This window comes from Sprattus sprattus (genome assembly GCF_963457725.1).
Source record: "Sprattus sprattus genome assembly, chromosome: 1".
Taxonomy (NCBI): domain Eukaryota; kingdom Metazoa; phylum Chordata; class Actinopteri; order Clupeiformes; family Clupeidae; genus Sprattus; species Sprattus sprattus.
The window spans coordinates 39,667,790-39,682,056 of record NC_137920.1 but is presented as its reverse complement, the minus strand read 5'-3'; the positions used below and the strand labels follow the sequence as shown (position 1 = coordinate 39,682,056).

Here is a 14,267-nt window from a genome sequence, read left to right as displayed (position 1 = left end):
CAGTTATGTTACAGGGACCAACAGTTTGGAGAGGGGGATGAATAATGGAAAAACTAGAAAAGGAGACAGACAGACAGACAGACAGACAGACACAACTCCCTCGGCGCTCCACTCAGGTCCCTAGATGATGATGAATCCACTTTCAATTTGAAAATCTCTCACTGGGACTCCAAAACTATCCACAGCAATTTAAGAGGGAAATACTCTTAAATGGCGCTGCAGGGTAGGGTATCTCAAATGGCAGCCGAGCCACCTACACACACACTGCTCCTCTGCCAGAAAGGATTGATATGTTGTCCTCGAGGTAGCAGGGCTGTTGCTTTGGTGTCTGCTGGGAAATTACCTAAAAAAAAAAAGTCAGCTCCAAGAAGTCATTCCTATGACCTGCCAAGGCTGCGCACAGCTCTGTTTTCCCTGAGAGGAATCATATTCACATATGTATATAAATATATGTGCAGAGCCTGTGTATTTTGGGTCTATTTCTGTCTGGATGTGTCTTTAGCATATGATTGAGATGCTACGTGCCCTCTGGCCCCAGCAGCTAGATGGTGAGATCAAGATAAACAGGGGGGGGGGGGTCTGTCAAGTCTCTCTCGATACATTAGATGTTTCTCAGGCCCAAGACTGTGTTATTACTCAGGAAGGTAAATAGATACAGTGGCGCTGGGTCATGTTGCACGCCCACTATTGATTCCAGGCATGAAATATGGAGCAGGCAGAGGGCAGAATCGTGGCACCTCAGTGAACAGCAAAAAAAGTCACTGCAAGGAATAAGATGTAAAGGCAGTTGGCATATATATCACCTCCACTCTATAATTTGACAGTTTTCCATGTTTGACGAGGCTAGTGTGTCAGACTTCTCCGATTTATATGGAGCTCTGCTCTACATCTGTTTGGCAGGGTGCATCAAACTCATTATATGCATTCATTCAGTTTTACTCTTAGAGGAGCAGATGTGTATTTCAGTACTCCAGTTAACCAAGAGCAATGCAGTATAATCAATGATCTGTGGTTTGATGAGGCATGATCTCCTAGCATCTGTTAGAGACATGATCTGTTAACAAATGTCTTGTAATGGAGATTAAAAAATAAACTAGGCGTTTTTACTCACTTACAGCTGGATTCCTCTATGGAACACTACCTGGTAGTGTGGTGGACACAGTGAATCAATCTCATTTAAACATTTTGAAGAGATCTGCTGACAGTTTGTCTTTTTTAGTACCACTGTCTTCTTTGGACCACTGTGGAAATATAGATTTACAAGACAGACAGAGCGGTGGAGAAGTTTCTCCCTAAGATAACACTACAGGCTCTTTTGAAGAAGCGCAAGGATACCATATCCTCATCAGCTCATCAGCAGCACCATTTCCCTTTTCAGCTCATATGCATGACTTCAATTACACTGTTCCCAGCTGTTTGAAAAGAATGAAACAATAGTTGACTTTCTTCATTCTGTATTTGAAGATTTTTAGATTATTTCATTCTTTTAGCCTGATATAATCCTGTTTGAGCACCTCATCAATTCAAACCATCGTTCTGATGTGTACATTTCCCAGTTAGTTGATGCAAGGTAAAACTGATATTCTCTGAAACCGTTATGTCTCTGTGATTTGTCTTTTCTTTGTGAAATCCTCTTTTTGTCAATGTTACTAGTTACTAGTACTAACGGTTACTAGTTCTGTTTCAATCTCTCCACTGTTGTCAAAAGGGAAGTCACATTCCTGATATCCTCTTTTGGTCAATGGGCCTTTTTATTATGTCCACCTGCCTGCTCTTTTTGGATAAAGCTTTTTCAAAGGCTTTTATTATGGCACTCAAAAAGCATGATAATGATGTTTCTTGTATAACAGCTATATTGTATAACAACTATGTTCCATATAGGTCAATATTTCTGAAGGATATCATTTGGAAATTGTCTAATTATTGGGTTTTACTTCAATGTTTGCTCTCCCGCCTCTCTGGGACTGCATTAAGAGCACCATTGTGCAGTCCTGTACAGCGAGAGTTATACCTCATCTGGATATTTTTTGGGCAATAACCAGTCAGGTGTGATGATGCAATCCCCTTCTCTCTCTTCTCTCTCTTTTTTATCTCTTCCTCCACCAGAAGAAGTAATAACTACTTTGGGAAAATTGGGTATATGAGACGTCAATTACACTGTGGAATAAGAATAATGAGTAGGAATTACTCTATTCTGTGTTGAACAGAGGTCCCCACACCTGGCTGCACAACAAACTATTATCTGTAGTTCCATTGCTATTACGTGTCTGTAGCTTAATGGAAATACTGTGTTTTTCAGCACAGGACATCATTGTCTGGGCACATTACTTATCTGGAAAGCTGAGAAAATAATACACCTAGCCTGGCAATTTCCCACATTTTATTGCATGTTTTGGTTTTGTCCCTGCACTAAAACTCAGTGTAGCAAAGGTTATTATTTCTTTGATCTGTAATTCTACGGATACCTTTTCTGTGTTCCCTTGAACAGGTTCAAGCGGGAGCAGAGACCATCGCTCCAACTGGTCCCGTGAACACACAGCAGCCAGGGACACGCTACAGCTTTGTGCAGGAACACTTCCAGGCCCAGTACAGGTAAGAAACACAGCCCCTTACCACGGGTATACAAGCTCTTTCTATGTTCTGATGATGGCTAGTGATTCAGATTTACCCTGTTAACCCTATTCTAGTTATCTTTGTATTTAAAAGTGTTATTAACCCAATCACGCGTGGACATGTGTACACACCTCTGGTCTGGAATGGTTTCTGGGTATTTAGCATCAGCATGGCTGAAAGGTGCTGTTGTCATGGCAACAGAATGTCAGCGGCTAGGCGAAGTGGCATGTATTTAAATCAGAGGCATCTCATTTAAATGGACTGCTTTGTCTCATGGAGGCAGCTTACTCTTACGATTAGAGTTGTTTGGGCTTATGAGTATGAGTCCAGTTGGATATCAGCAGATTTAAGACACATTACTCTGAAGAACAAGCCAAAAAAAACTCCAGATAGGTAAATGTGTTTGCTCTCCTTGGTACTTTATGTTTAGAATCTGTTGCCCTGAAAACTGGGTCAGCAATTTGTGAGCATTTCTCCTGTTTGTCTCAGTTCTCGTCCTCCTCCAGTGTTTATCTCAGAGACAGTAACATGTTTATCTCAGAGACAGACAGAAACATGTCCCATACGGCTGAAAGAGGCTAGGTGCTGCTAGTCACTCTCAGCAGGATTTTCTTTTTTTAGCACCTTTTTCATTCCTGTTTTTTCACTATGGTCGACCTGTACAGTCTATCAGTCGGCCCAGGGACAACCTTTCAGCCACCAGTTGGTCGCAACCCACTAGGCAGCTTGGAGGATTTCAGGGGGAGAAGATGGACATAGGCACACAAGGGAACTGAAACAAATTGCACAAACATCAGCCAAGTTAAGCATCTGTCTTAGATATCAGTTGTTTTTCATAACTAAACTTTATTTAACAGTTAATAGTTCTGTTTCCATCTCACCACTGTTGTCAACAAGGAAGTCACATTCCTGATATTTGACACCCCGTGTCGAAACAAAACATCTAAATGAAACAAATACGATCTTCTCACGCTTTGCTGTTGTGTGAGAGACATTCAGTCACATATCTCATCCTACTTTGTTGACAGTGATTTTCTACAGGGTTAACCTGTTTATTTAAGGATTCTCAAAACACTTGTCATATAATGAGTGACGTGCTCTTGCAGGGCAGGGTAATATAATATCAGGAGCTTGTGATGACAGAGGAAGAAGCAAACTCCTTGAAGCTTGCTCAGGATGAATGCACATACTAGAGACTATCTTGAATGTCCAGTGACATATTAATACTCCATCATTTGAGTATGGCCCTGACACAGTTCAACATGGTCTTTTGTGTATGAAGTGGAGTTGATTTTCTGTTCTAAAGGCCTTTTTGTACGCTTTCTGTATGAAAGGCTGCATTAGCGCAAGAGACAGGTGAGTAATTAGTAATTACCTGACTGTAAAATCAATAGCAACCAGCAGCACCCTTAATCATCCTCTCCTCTCAAACTAATAAGCACACCTCCTGATAAAGTCTGCTCTGCATTAGGTGCAAATTTTATAATTGCTCAGGCCTTGATAAAAAAAACCTTAAAAAGCCTTTTTACATTCTGAGAGCGTAGTCTGCCTAAAAGAGTAATAAAATGAACAATGGAGTGAGATGGAAGCCGTCTCATTTTGTCCAGATGTGAGTGTCTCTCCGTATACTACTCTTCAAAATGATGAAAAGAACTGTGGCCAGTCCTACAGTGGTACTATGAGGCTTCTTTAAGAGACTGTAGTTTGCAAATTATTCAACCTGTTATCTTAAAATTAAGTGCTAATGATGTAGTCATAAAATCGCATTCATCAAGGTGATTTTTCAAGTAATCAAATGCCTGGCTAGGTGGATTATTCACAAGGTGACTTTGGGTGTTTGGTCTTATCCCTTCGTCCCTTTTGGTCTGACCTTGTCCCACTGCATCTTGACGTGACTCCCCATCTAAATGTGTGAGACGCCACTGCATCTCTGGAAGTTTCCCGAGGCAGAGACGAAGTGTGTGTGCAGGCAGGTAGGTAGGTACGTCCTCCAGGCGCACGGGCGTGTCTGACAGCTCGGGCGCGGTGTGCGAACACGTGCCGCCTCCCTCAAGCAGATGTCCCCCAGACTCGGAGCCGTGCGAGCGGAAGAACGCACCACAGGAGGCGGATTGTTGACGGAGCTTTCACAAGTGCCGCTGCTGTCTAATTACCGCTCTTTTGGCATAAGTACACGTCTGCGGAATCACAAGGAATCAGCTTGTTCTACTGTAAAGTGATTCTAACACTTGGTCCTCTTTGTTTTTCCTCCTTGTCATTTTCCTCTTGTTTTCTCTGCTGAACAGCTGAACTGTCAGAAGGAGCAGCAGATGTCTGTAATTGCCGTCCTTATGTCCAACACATGTACTGTAGTTACTTCTTAGACTAATAAGCTACACGCAGCACAGCCAAGCACTTTCTGGAGCGCAGGCTGCCTGTTTGAGATTCACTGATTGTTGGAGGGTGACTCCTCTCTCTTCTCTCTTCTCTCCTCTCTTCTCTCTCCTCTATCTTCTCTTCTCGCTCCGCTCTCCTCTCTTCTATCCTCTCTCCTGTCCCTTCTCTCCTCTCACTTCTCTCCTCTCACCCCTCTCCTCTCTCCTCTCTTCTCCCCCATCTTTCTTCTACAGTTGTGAAGATGAAAGTGTAGACCATGCATACTCCTCTGAGTAGATCAGGAAGGGACTGTCAGCTTGGATATCATGCTGCTTTTCCATGTTTGTATCTAGTCCAAGCAGTCAGACTCTCAGCTGTCAAACATTCATCACATTCACAGATATGTTCTTTGTCCAAAGAGTGACTATGTGCTTCTTTCCAAACACGCTAATCTGATTATTGCCACCGTACAGACATTATTCTCAGTGGGGTGAGCAATCATGTAGACTCTGTATTTACAGCTAACAGCCCATGAAGACAGGTTCAGCCTGATTAAACAAACTCATAAAAGGAATTTGCATCTATGCTGTCTGAGTTCAATATTCTTCTTGGAATCTTTCTCTAATTGTAGAGCGGCATACAAGGACTCACTTTCTTTGTCTTCATTTATTTTTCTCTGGTCTGTTTCTTCCTCTCTTTCTGCACTTGTTCTTTTTATATCTTTCCTAGACTCCCTCTGGCTGGTTGGCTGGCTGTGTTGTCTGCTTTGAATAATTGTTAGCGATTAAAGACAAACAGTCTTAGCTTTTTTTCCCTCTGCGCAATAGAGATAAACCATATGTGCGGTTGTTTGTGTGGATTGTATTACTTTAATTTTGGATGCAGAGGACTGGAAGAATAACCTATTTCACTTGTCTGCTGAAGGATTATGCAGAAGTTGTTTAAACTCCAGAGGTACAGTATGTCATAGTTTTCTGTAACCAGATTTGTTTGTGGGTGTGTTGTGTTCCTCTCCTTGTTGAGAGTTTTCAAACGTTGTGCTCACCCAGTTCAACTGCTACAGTCAAGGCCACAAACAGTCCATAGCTCTCAAGTACCATCCGTCCCCTGAGAGGAGGCCTTTTCCAGAGTACCAGGAGGAGTTTCACAGAGAGTCTCAGGGCTGCTTTGCTCTCCCCCCCCCCCCTCTATTGCCTCCCCTCCCTCTACTGGGCCAGGCAATTACCCCTCTAATGGTTCAGTTTATCTAACCTTGAGCGTCTGCATGGCCAAACAAACAATGGCCCGATTACCCTGCCTCACCACTATTCAGGCTAATTGTGAGGCCTTTTAATTTGTCTCCCAGATAGCGTTGGCTGCTTGTTGATCTGCCTGGCCTGGCTGGATGGGAGTGGGTGGTGGCTGTGGACTGCAAAACAAATGGACAGGTGTTGTGATTGGGTTGGTGGCTGTGGACTGCAAAACAAATGGACATGTGTTTTGATTGGTTTGGTGTGTGTGTCCTTGGTTGGTGTGTGTGTGTCCTGGGCTTGCCCATTGTTTAAGTGCTGTCAGCAAACCAGACCTTAAGTCATCACAATTGGTCATTGAAGGCCTGGTTGTTAATGCAGTGCTCTAGTGCTCTGCGTCCCAGACACAACACTGGCTTTGCTTGGCCTGGCCTAGTTGATTGTGATTCGACTTTGGCAACCTTTTCTTTTCTTTTGCGCCAAGTTTTTATTTATGTCTCTGTGAAAATAATGATTCCCTGGTTTGAAGGACCCATGCTGGGATGGACAGCGGTGCCGCCTGGTCCAAGATGATAGCTAGACACTCTGCCTTTTGTGGAAGGAAATCGGTTCCACCTACGGAATGCATTGGACCGTGATTGCTCCGGTGCCGCGGCTGTCAAGGGCCTTAGATCGAGAAGGGGGAACAGCCGTAATCACAGCCACAAAGACTTCTGTGCATAATATCTCTCCACTCCAGATGGACCTCAGTAGAACCCAGGCACTCAGTAGACCTTCCTCTTGGACCGATGCAAACGTACAACACGTAACATTAAGCCTTCTTTGTTGGGAGAGAATTGCACACAATTTAGCCTAGATAACAAGATAAACGATTGTGTATACTAAAGAACCGGAGAGACGTCTAGACTTGAAGTACTTTGTCGTCCTTCATTTTTTTAGTTCAGTTTCGTTGTTGGCATATTCATGTGTCGATACCTTTTGAAACCAGCTTAAGAGGCCCATATTAAAGTAACATGGCAGGACTGCCTGCAAGACAACACAGATGCCTCCAATTAGCTTTGTAGTGCATCGTTTGCGCTTCTCCTTGAGTCCTATCATTCCCTGACAGACACACCACCGAGAAAAACACACACTTCGGGATGTCTCACACCACAGAAAAACACACACACTTCGGGATGTCTCACACCACAGAAAAACACACACACTTCTGGATGTCTCAGCCACTGCAGCAGAATGGAAGTCTGCCATCTTCTCAGGGTTTTGTCAGGCATTGCGTTTGTAGCTGCCAAATGTGAGGACCTGCCTGATGTGAGGCCGCATGCGCAAACTTTGCGACACTATTGTAGTACAACGAGCCAGGTAATGCTGGTGGTGTAGGCTACAGCATGAAGTGGAATGACAAGCGCATTTGTTTACGTTTGAAATCCACCAAGGTTTATGATGTTAAGCTTCATGTTTATTGAATTATTAGTTAAGCAGTGCATTCATTAGCCTACTAGTAACAGTAATACAACATAGCCCCATATGTTGACACTGAGCCTTATGCTGTAAACTTTGACAAAATTATAAAACACTACGTTAAATAAACCTACATTATGCGTTAAGAGAAGCCAGATACGTTGATATTAAACCATGTATGAGAATGCACGTCTTGGATAGTTTGCTCCTGAGCCTTCTGCCGTAAACCGTTTGTGTTTGCGCATGCGGACTCACATCAGGCAGCGGCGGACTCTAGACATCCTATTGGCGGCCTCACATCAGGCAGGGTCCTCACATTTGGCAGCTACAGCGTTGAGAATTGAAGGAGATAGGGGACCTGGTTAGAGCTTTCCTCCAATTTTCCCCCTAGTGTTTGTCCTTGGTCGGAGGTCCAGCCTTATCGTCGGACACACTCATGTGCAGTCATGCACCAAACGAGGATCCCGGTGAATGACAAGTGAAATTAGTGAGTCTTTTCTCACGCAACATGTCAACCAGTTAGAGAAGGGCAAAGGCAAGTGTGTCTGGTGACCTGTGAAATACGGTTAAATATCTCTCAGGGCGCAACATGCCAACAGAGAACTCAGAACATGGGCAGCAGATTCATGTTTGCTCACAGAGGACAGAAGTTTTTAAACAAGTTTTCGGTACAAAGTTGTGTGAATTAAATATGAATTGATATATATTCACAAATATACTGCAATAGTAATCTGTGATGTTAATGTAAAAGAATAATGTAGTTTCTCCACTGTAGAGACTCTAGGGGCCATCTTCAATACATCTACAGCACAAAGCATTGCATTGTAATTATGAAAGGGTTACACATGATTGCTATACATGTAGACAGAGTTGACAGTACAATGCCAGTGTAATTAATGTAACCTAAATATATATATATATATATATATATATATATATATATATATATATATATATTCTGTGGTGTGAGACACCCAGAAGTGTGTGTGTTTTCAATATAATAAATGAGTTTAAAGAATTTAAATTAACTTAACAATTAACATTTCTCTATACTGAAAGTGAACCCTCATGGTTCTGGTAGCTGTAAGTGTGATAGGGAACCCTCATAGTTCTGGTAGCTGTAAGTGTGATAGGGAACCCTCAGGGTTCTGGTAGCTGTAAGTGTGATAGGGAACCCTCATGGTTCTGGTAGCTGCAAGTGTGATAGGGAACCCTCATGGTTCTGGTAGCTGTAAGTGTGATGGGGAACCCTCATGGTTCTGGTAGCTGCAAGTGTGATAGGGAACCCTCATGGTTCTGGTAGCTGTAAGTGTGATAGGGAACCCTCATGGTTCTGGTAGCTGTAAGTGTGATAGGGAACCCTCATGGCTCTGGAAGCTGCAAGGGTGATGGGGAACCCTCATGGTTCTGGTAGCTGTAAGTGTGATGGGGAACCCTCATGGTTCTGGTAGCTGTAAGTGTGATGGGGAACCCTCATGGTTCTGGTAGCTGTAAGTGTGATGGGGAACCCTCTTTCTGTTTGGTTCTGGGAGTCCCTCACCCCACAGCCGCTTCTGAATAACCCTCATCGTCTCAGACAGGAAAACACCATTATGCAAGTTTGAAGTGAAATCTTATTGATTTAGGGCCTGATTTACTAATATGCGAGCGCTTCTTTATCTGCGTTCGCAAATTAACGCACTGTGTTTTTGCGCATTTTACTTGGTATATATCAAACCAGATCTGCGCTGGGCAAACTGTGTTTACTCCGCCCTATATAGGGCCTGATTTACTAACATTGCGTTCGCACATTAATGCACGGTGTTTTTCCGCATTTTTCGTGGTATTTATTTAGGAAGAGAAAATGAAGCTTCAGCGAATTGGAGATAGATTGGTTCATGTTCGCTCAATCACTGAACCTGATTCAATGTGCTGCTATATTGTTGTTCTGCCCGCCATACAGCAAGATGTTTAAAAGAACACGATTATAAAGAATATGCTATTGGTGGCATTAATGCATAAACTGTCTATTATAACAATATAGATGTGTACATGGCGAGATTAATTATTTCTACAAGGGACATGGGTTCACTACAATATATATGGACGTGGGTGCAATCAATGGTTCATATTACGTTCGGAAAGTTTGCGATTTCAAAAAAAGTCCTGTTTGATGTCTATAATTTCAGCTGTGGCAGGGGAAATGTATTGACCAGTGCGCCATAGCAATGCTTCGAGTACCTGTGTGAATATTTGTGAAGGCTGAGATATATCAACTGCTGATACTATAACTGTTTGAAATGATCCGGTGCCAATATTTGCAATGTTTACCAACTGATTGAATGGAATGTGATCTCCGGTTGGAGGGTTAGATGTCGTCTCTGATCTGGTCCAGTAATTGAAGTATTGCGTGGCTGGTTAACCTGTACCGTCTAATGATTTCTGGTTCGCTTAATTGAAAAAGTGTTATACGAGTTGAAAAAATTATTTCTGTGCGCTGCCTCTGTCTATGTCTTCGCCTTGCTCTTATTACTGCTGCCATATCAACGTATTCAGACTCAGTGAAAATGCGCTTACTGGTTAAGACGTGCTTTTATGAGGCGGAGAATTATCCTTCAAATTGGAGACGTGCGCTCGACAGGCAGTTTAGTAAATACCACGCATGACATCATTAGGCGCACTTACCTTGTCTCCTCCCACGTAAATTGCGCCTCATGCCTACGTTACCACCCACCTCCACGTTACCTCCCCCACAGGCGTTAATATGCGCTGCGGCCCCTTAGTAAGTACCGTTTTATGTTTACGACCGCTATTTTACGCGAGAAATGGGCGCAATCCTGTTAGTAAATCAGGCCCTCAGTGTGAAGGAGTGTTGGTGGAGAGGGTAGGCCACTGCTGTGTGTGTGTGTATGTGTGTGTGTGTGTCTGTGTGTCTGTGTGTGAAGGTCTCTGTGTTAGTGTAGAGGGTAGGCCACTGCTGCTCTTTTATAGGACTTACTTCTGGAAACTTCTGCATAACTACTCAGCCCCTTCACTCTTCAGGGTTTTCAAAAACTGTCAGGAGAACAGATGAAATGAGATCTATACACATACACACACACACACACACACACACACACACACACACACACACACACACACACACACACACACACACACACATACACACACACACTTCTCTCCCCGTCTCTCTCTCTCACACACACACTCTCACAATCTCTCTTACTCTCTCTCTGTCTCTTTCTTACACACACACACACACACACACACTTCTCTCCCCCTCTCTCTCTCTCACACACACACTCTCACAATCTCTCTTACTCTCTCTCTGTCTCTCTCTTACACACACACACACACACACACACACACACACACACACACACACACACACACACACACACACACACACACACACACACACAGCCTTATCGTATGTGATGTAAGGTTTGAGACGGGTGTGAATGTTAACAGACAGGAGACTGGTAGAGAGGCATGCCCGTGTCTGTTCAGACTACTAATGTGCCCTTCTGGCAGTGCGACCGCTCTCCATGGCTGAGATGATCCACTCCGGATGCAGCGCTGTCAACAACCCCGCCTTTTAAGCGATGTCTTTGTATGTGACAGCACATAGCGCTGGTTAAGCAACCATGAGGGAGCGCATCAGGGTGTGACGTGACTCAAATAGGCATTTTGAAGACTGTTGCGAGTCTAGAAACTGAATTTCGAGTCAAAAGAGAGAGAGAGAGAGACGTAGAGGAGTCTGTGTTTGAAATCCCTGATGTGTTGTTGAGTTTCCCCACGCATGTTGAGTGATCTGACTAAACTGATGGCTTAACAGACAAAGAGTTTATTGCTCTGAGAATTCCTTGAAGCGTTACGCCTAAGCCACGCAATGTGCTCCATACCTGTGTGTGTTTATATGTCTGCTCTATTTAGACGAGTGTGAACAGATGGTCTGTTAGTCTACAGATTACCTACAGTACTTCAGAGGGTAATGTAGTCTTTAATACTTTCCATTGCATTCTTTGACACTGTAGTTGGCAACATGTAAGTTTTGGCACTTTCTCTGTGGCAGTTGGATTAAATCCTGCTGTGGTTTCCCCCACTGCTAATGAGTCCCAGGTGAAGGCAGCGCTAGTCCCCCACTGCTAATGAGTCCCAGGTGAAGGCAGCGCTAGTCCCCCACTACTAATGAGTCCCAGGTGAAGGCAGCGCTAGTCCCCCACTGCTAATGAGTCCCAGGTGAAGGCAGCGCTAGTCCCCCACTGCTAATGAGTCCCAGGTGAAGGCAGCGCTAGTCCCCCACTGCTAATGCTCAGAGTCCCAGGTGAAGGCAGCGCTAGTCCCTCACTGCTAATGCTCAGAGTCCCAGGTGAAGGCAGCGCTAGTCCCCCTTAGCTTAGCAGTGACAGTATCCTCACTCTGTCTGGCCTGCTCAAGTCTTCTGTTGTTTTTAATTTATTGACATCCGTCTATGCTGTCTTCTCTCCCCTTCCCTGTCCTGTCTTCTCTCCCCTTCCCTCTCCTGTCCTCTCTCCCCTTCCCTCTGCTGTCTTCTCTCCCCTTCCCTGTCCTGTCTTCTCTCCCCTTCCCTCTCCTGTCCTCTCTCCCCTTCCCTCTGCTGTCTTCTCTCCCCTTCCCTCTCCTGTCTTCTCTCCCCTTCCCTCTCCTGTCCTCTCTCCCCTTCCCTCTCCTGTCCTCTCTCCCCTTCCCTCTGCTGTCTTCTCTCCCCTTCCCTCTGCTGTCTTCTCTCCCCTTCCCTCTGCTGTCTTCTCTCCCCTTCCCTCTGCTGTCTTCTCTCCCCTTCCCTCTGCTGTCTTCTCTCCCCTTCCCTCTGCTGTCTTCTCTCCCCTTCCCTCTCCTGTCTTCTCTCCCCTTCCCTCTCCTGTCAACTCTCATGTCCTCTCTCCCTTTCCCTCTCCTATCCTCTCCCCTTCCATCTCCTGTCTTCTTTCCTGTCCTCTCTCCCCTTCCCTCTCCTGCCCCCCCTCTCCTGTCTTCTCTCCCCTTCCCTGTCCTGTCTTCTCTCCCCTTCCCTCTCCTGTCTTCTCTCATGACCTCTCATGTCCCCCCTCTCCTGTCCTCTCTCCCCTTCCCTCTCCTGTCCTCTATCCCCTTCCCTCTCCTGTCCTCTATCCCCTTCCCTCTCCTGTCTTCTCTCCCCTTCCCTGTCCTGTCTTCTCTCCCCTTCCATCTCCTGTTCTCTCTCCCCTTCCCTCTCATGACCTTTCTCCCCTTCCCTCTCCTGTCTTCTCTCCCCTTCCCTGTCCTGTCTTCTCTCCCCTTCCCTCTCCTGTCTTCTCTCCCCTTCCCTGTCCTGTCTTCTCTCCCCTTCCATCTCCTGTCTTCTTTCCTGTCCTCTCTCCCCTTCCCTCTCCTGCCCCCCCTCTCCTGTCATCTCTCCCCTTCCCTCTCCTGTCCTCTCTCCCCTTCCCTCTCCTGTCCTCTCTCCCCTTCCCTCACCTGTCCTCTCTCCCCTTCCCTCTCCTGTCTTCTCTCCCCTTCCCTCTCCTGCTTTTCTCATGACCTCTCCCCCCTTCCCTCTCCTGTCTTCTCTCCCCTTCCCTCTCCTGTCCCCCCTCTCCTGTCATCTCTTCCCTCCAATTCTCCCCTCTCTGCATCCGTGCCCCTCCTGTCCTCTGTCCCACCCCCTGGCTGGCGGTGCTGACGCTGGGCTCTTGGCTGCGTCTCCCCCATGCTGTTAAATCCCCCAGTGTGGCTGTGGCTAAAGCCCCTGCTCATCCCCCACTGATCTCCTGTCCAGCAGCCTCGCTCTGACATGCAATCCCCCCAGTTTAACTGCCCCCCCCGTGCCTGCCCTCTGCCCTAATGACACCAATACTGAACCCTCCGGCACCCGCGGATTAATGGCACTTACTCTTCAAGGCGGTGTGACATAAATGACCAATATTTGGCGATATGGGAAAGGAAATTGGTAGGCCAAGCACACTTATTTTTAGACATCACTATTTCTTGTGATGCCATATTCCTCTCTCTCCCTCACTCATGCGTTTCTTTATTTCGCTCTTTACGAGTGTTTCTGTCTTTGACTTCCACAACTCCCCTCTACCCACCCCTTTTTTTCTACATTCTTGTTTTTAACGCCTGCTGAAATATTCAATTTAATACTCTATTATTCCCCATTCTTGTAAATATTTCAGACTTTTTAAGCCCTTTTTTTCTCTTTCCTCTTAAAGCACCGCACCCTGGTCTGCAGGTGTTCTGATTGCGTTGGCAAATGCATTTTCAGTGTCGTCCTGCTCAATAATGAAGCGCATCTCTATATGGGGCTGACAGAGAGAGGGGTGCACTTCCCCTGGTGCCTCCACACAGCAACAAGGTGCAGGGGAGAGAACCTGTCCCTGGGTATTTATAGAGACGAGAGACGTGGATAGAGACACAACGCCACTACTAGTCTGTGATGAGACCGACTCGCTGGGTCTGCTAGCCGTCTTCAAACAGGCCCATTATCCTCAAGTGCCTGTGGGGTTAGGGAGACTGGAGACGGTGCAGACTTTGTCATGGTTGAGTTTGGGGTTGATGTCCTTCAAGGTTCCACGTGGGAATGACCAGAGCTTGTTTTGTCAACAGAGCTGCTGTCAGGTATGCAGGTGTGGGACGTGGCGGAATGTG

General features: G+C 45.5%; 1 protein-coding gene across 1 annotated transcript in view; it reads left to right on the top strand.

Moving 5' to 3' along the window:
* The window catches only part of usp43a (ubiquitin specific peptidase 43a), a gene marked incomplete at both ends in the record, with an annotated part of 84,264 nt that overhangs the window by 29,801 nt on the left and 40,196 nt on the right, over positions 1 to 14,267 (top strand). Inside the window, one exon of the mRNA XM_080844184.1 lies at positions 2,489 to 2,592. Within this exon, the coding sequence (XP_080700310.1) occupies positions 2,489 to 2,592 (104 nt within the window). The remainder of the gene's footprint in view (positions 1 to 2,488; positions 2,593 to 14,267) is intronic.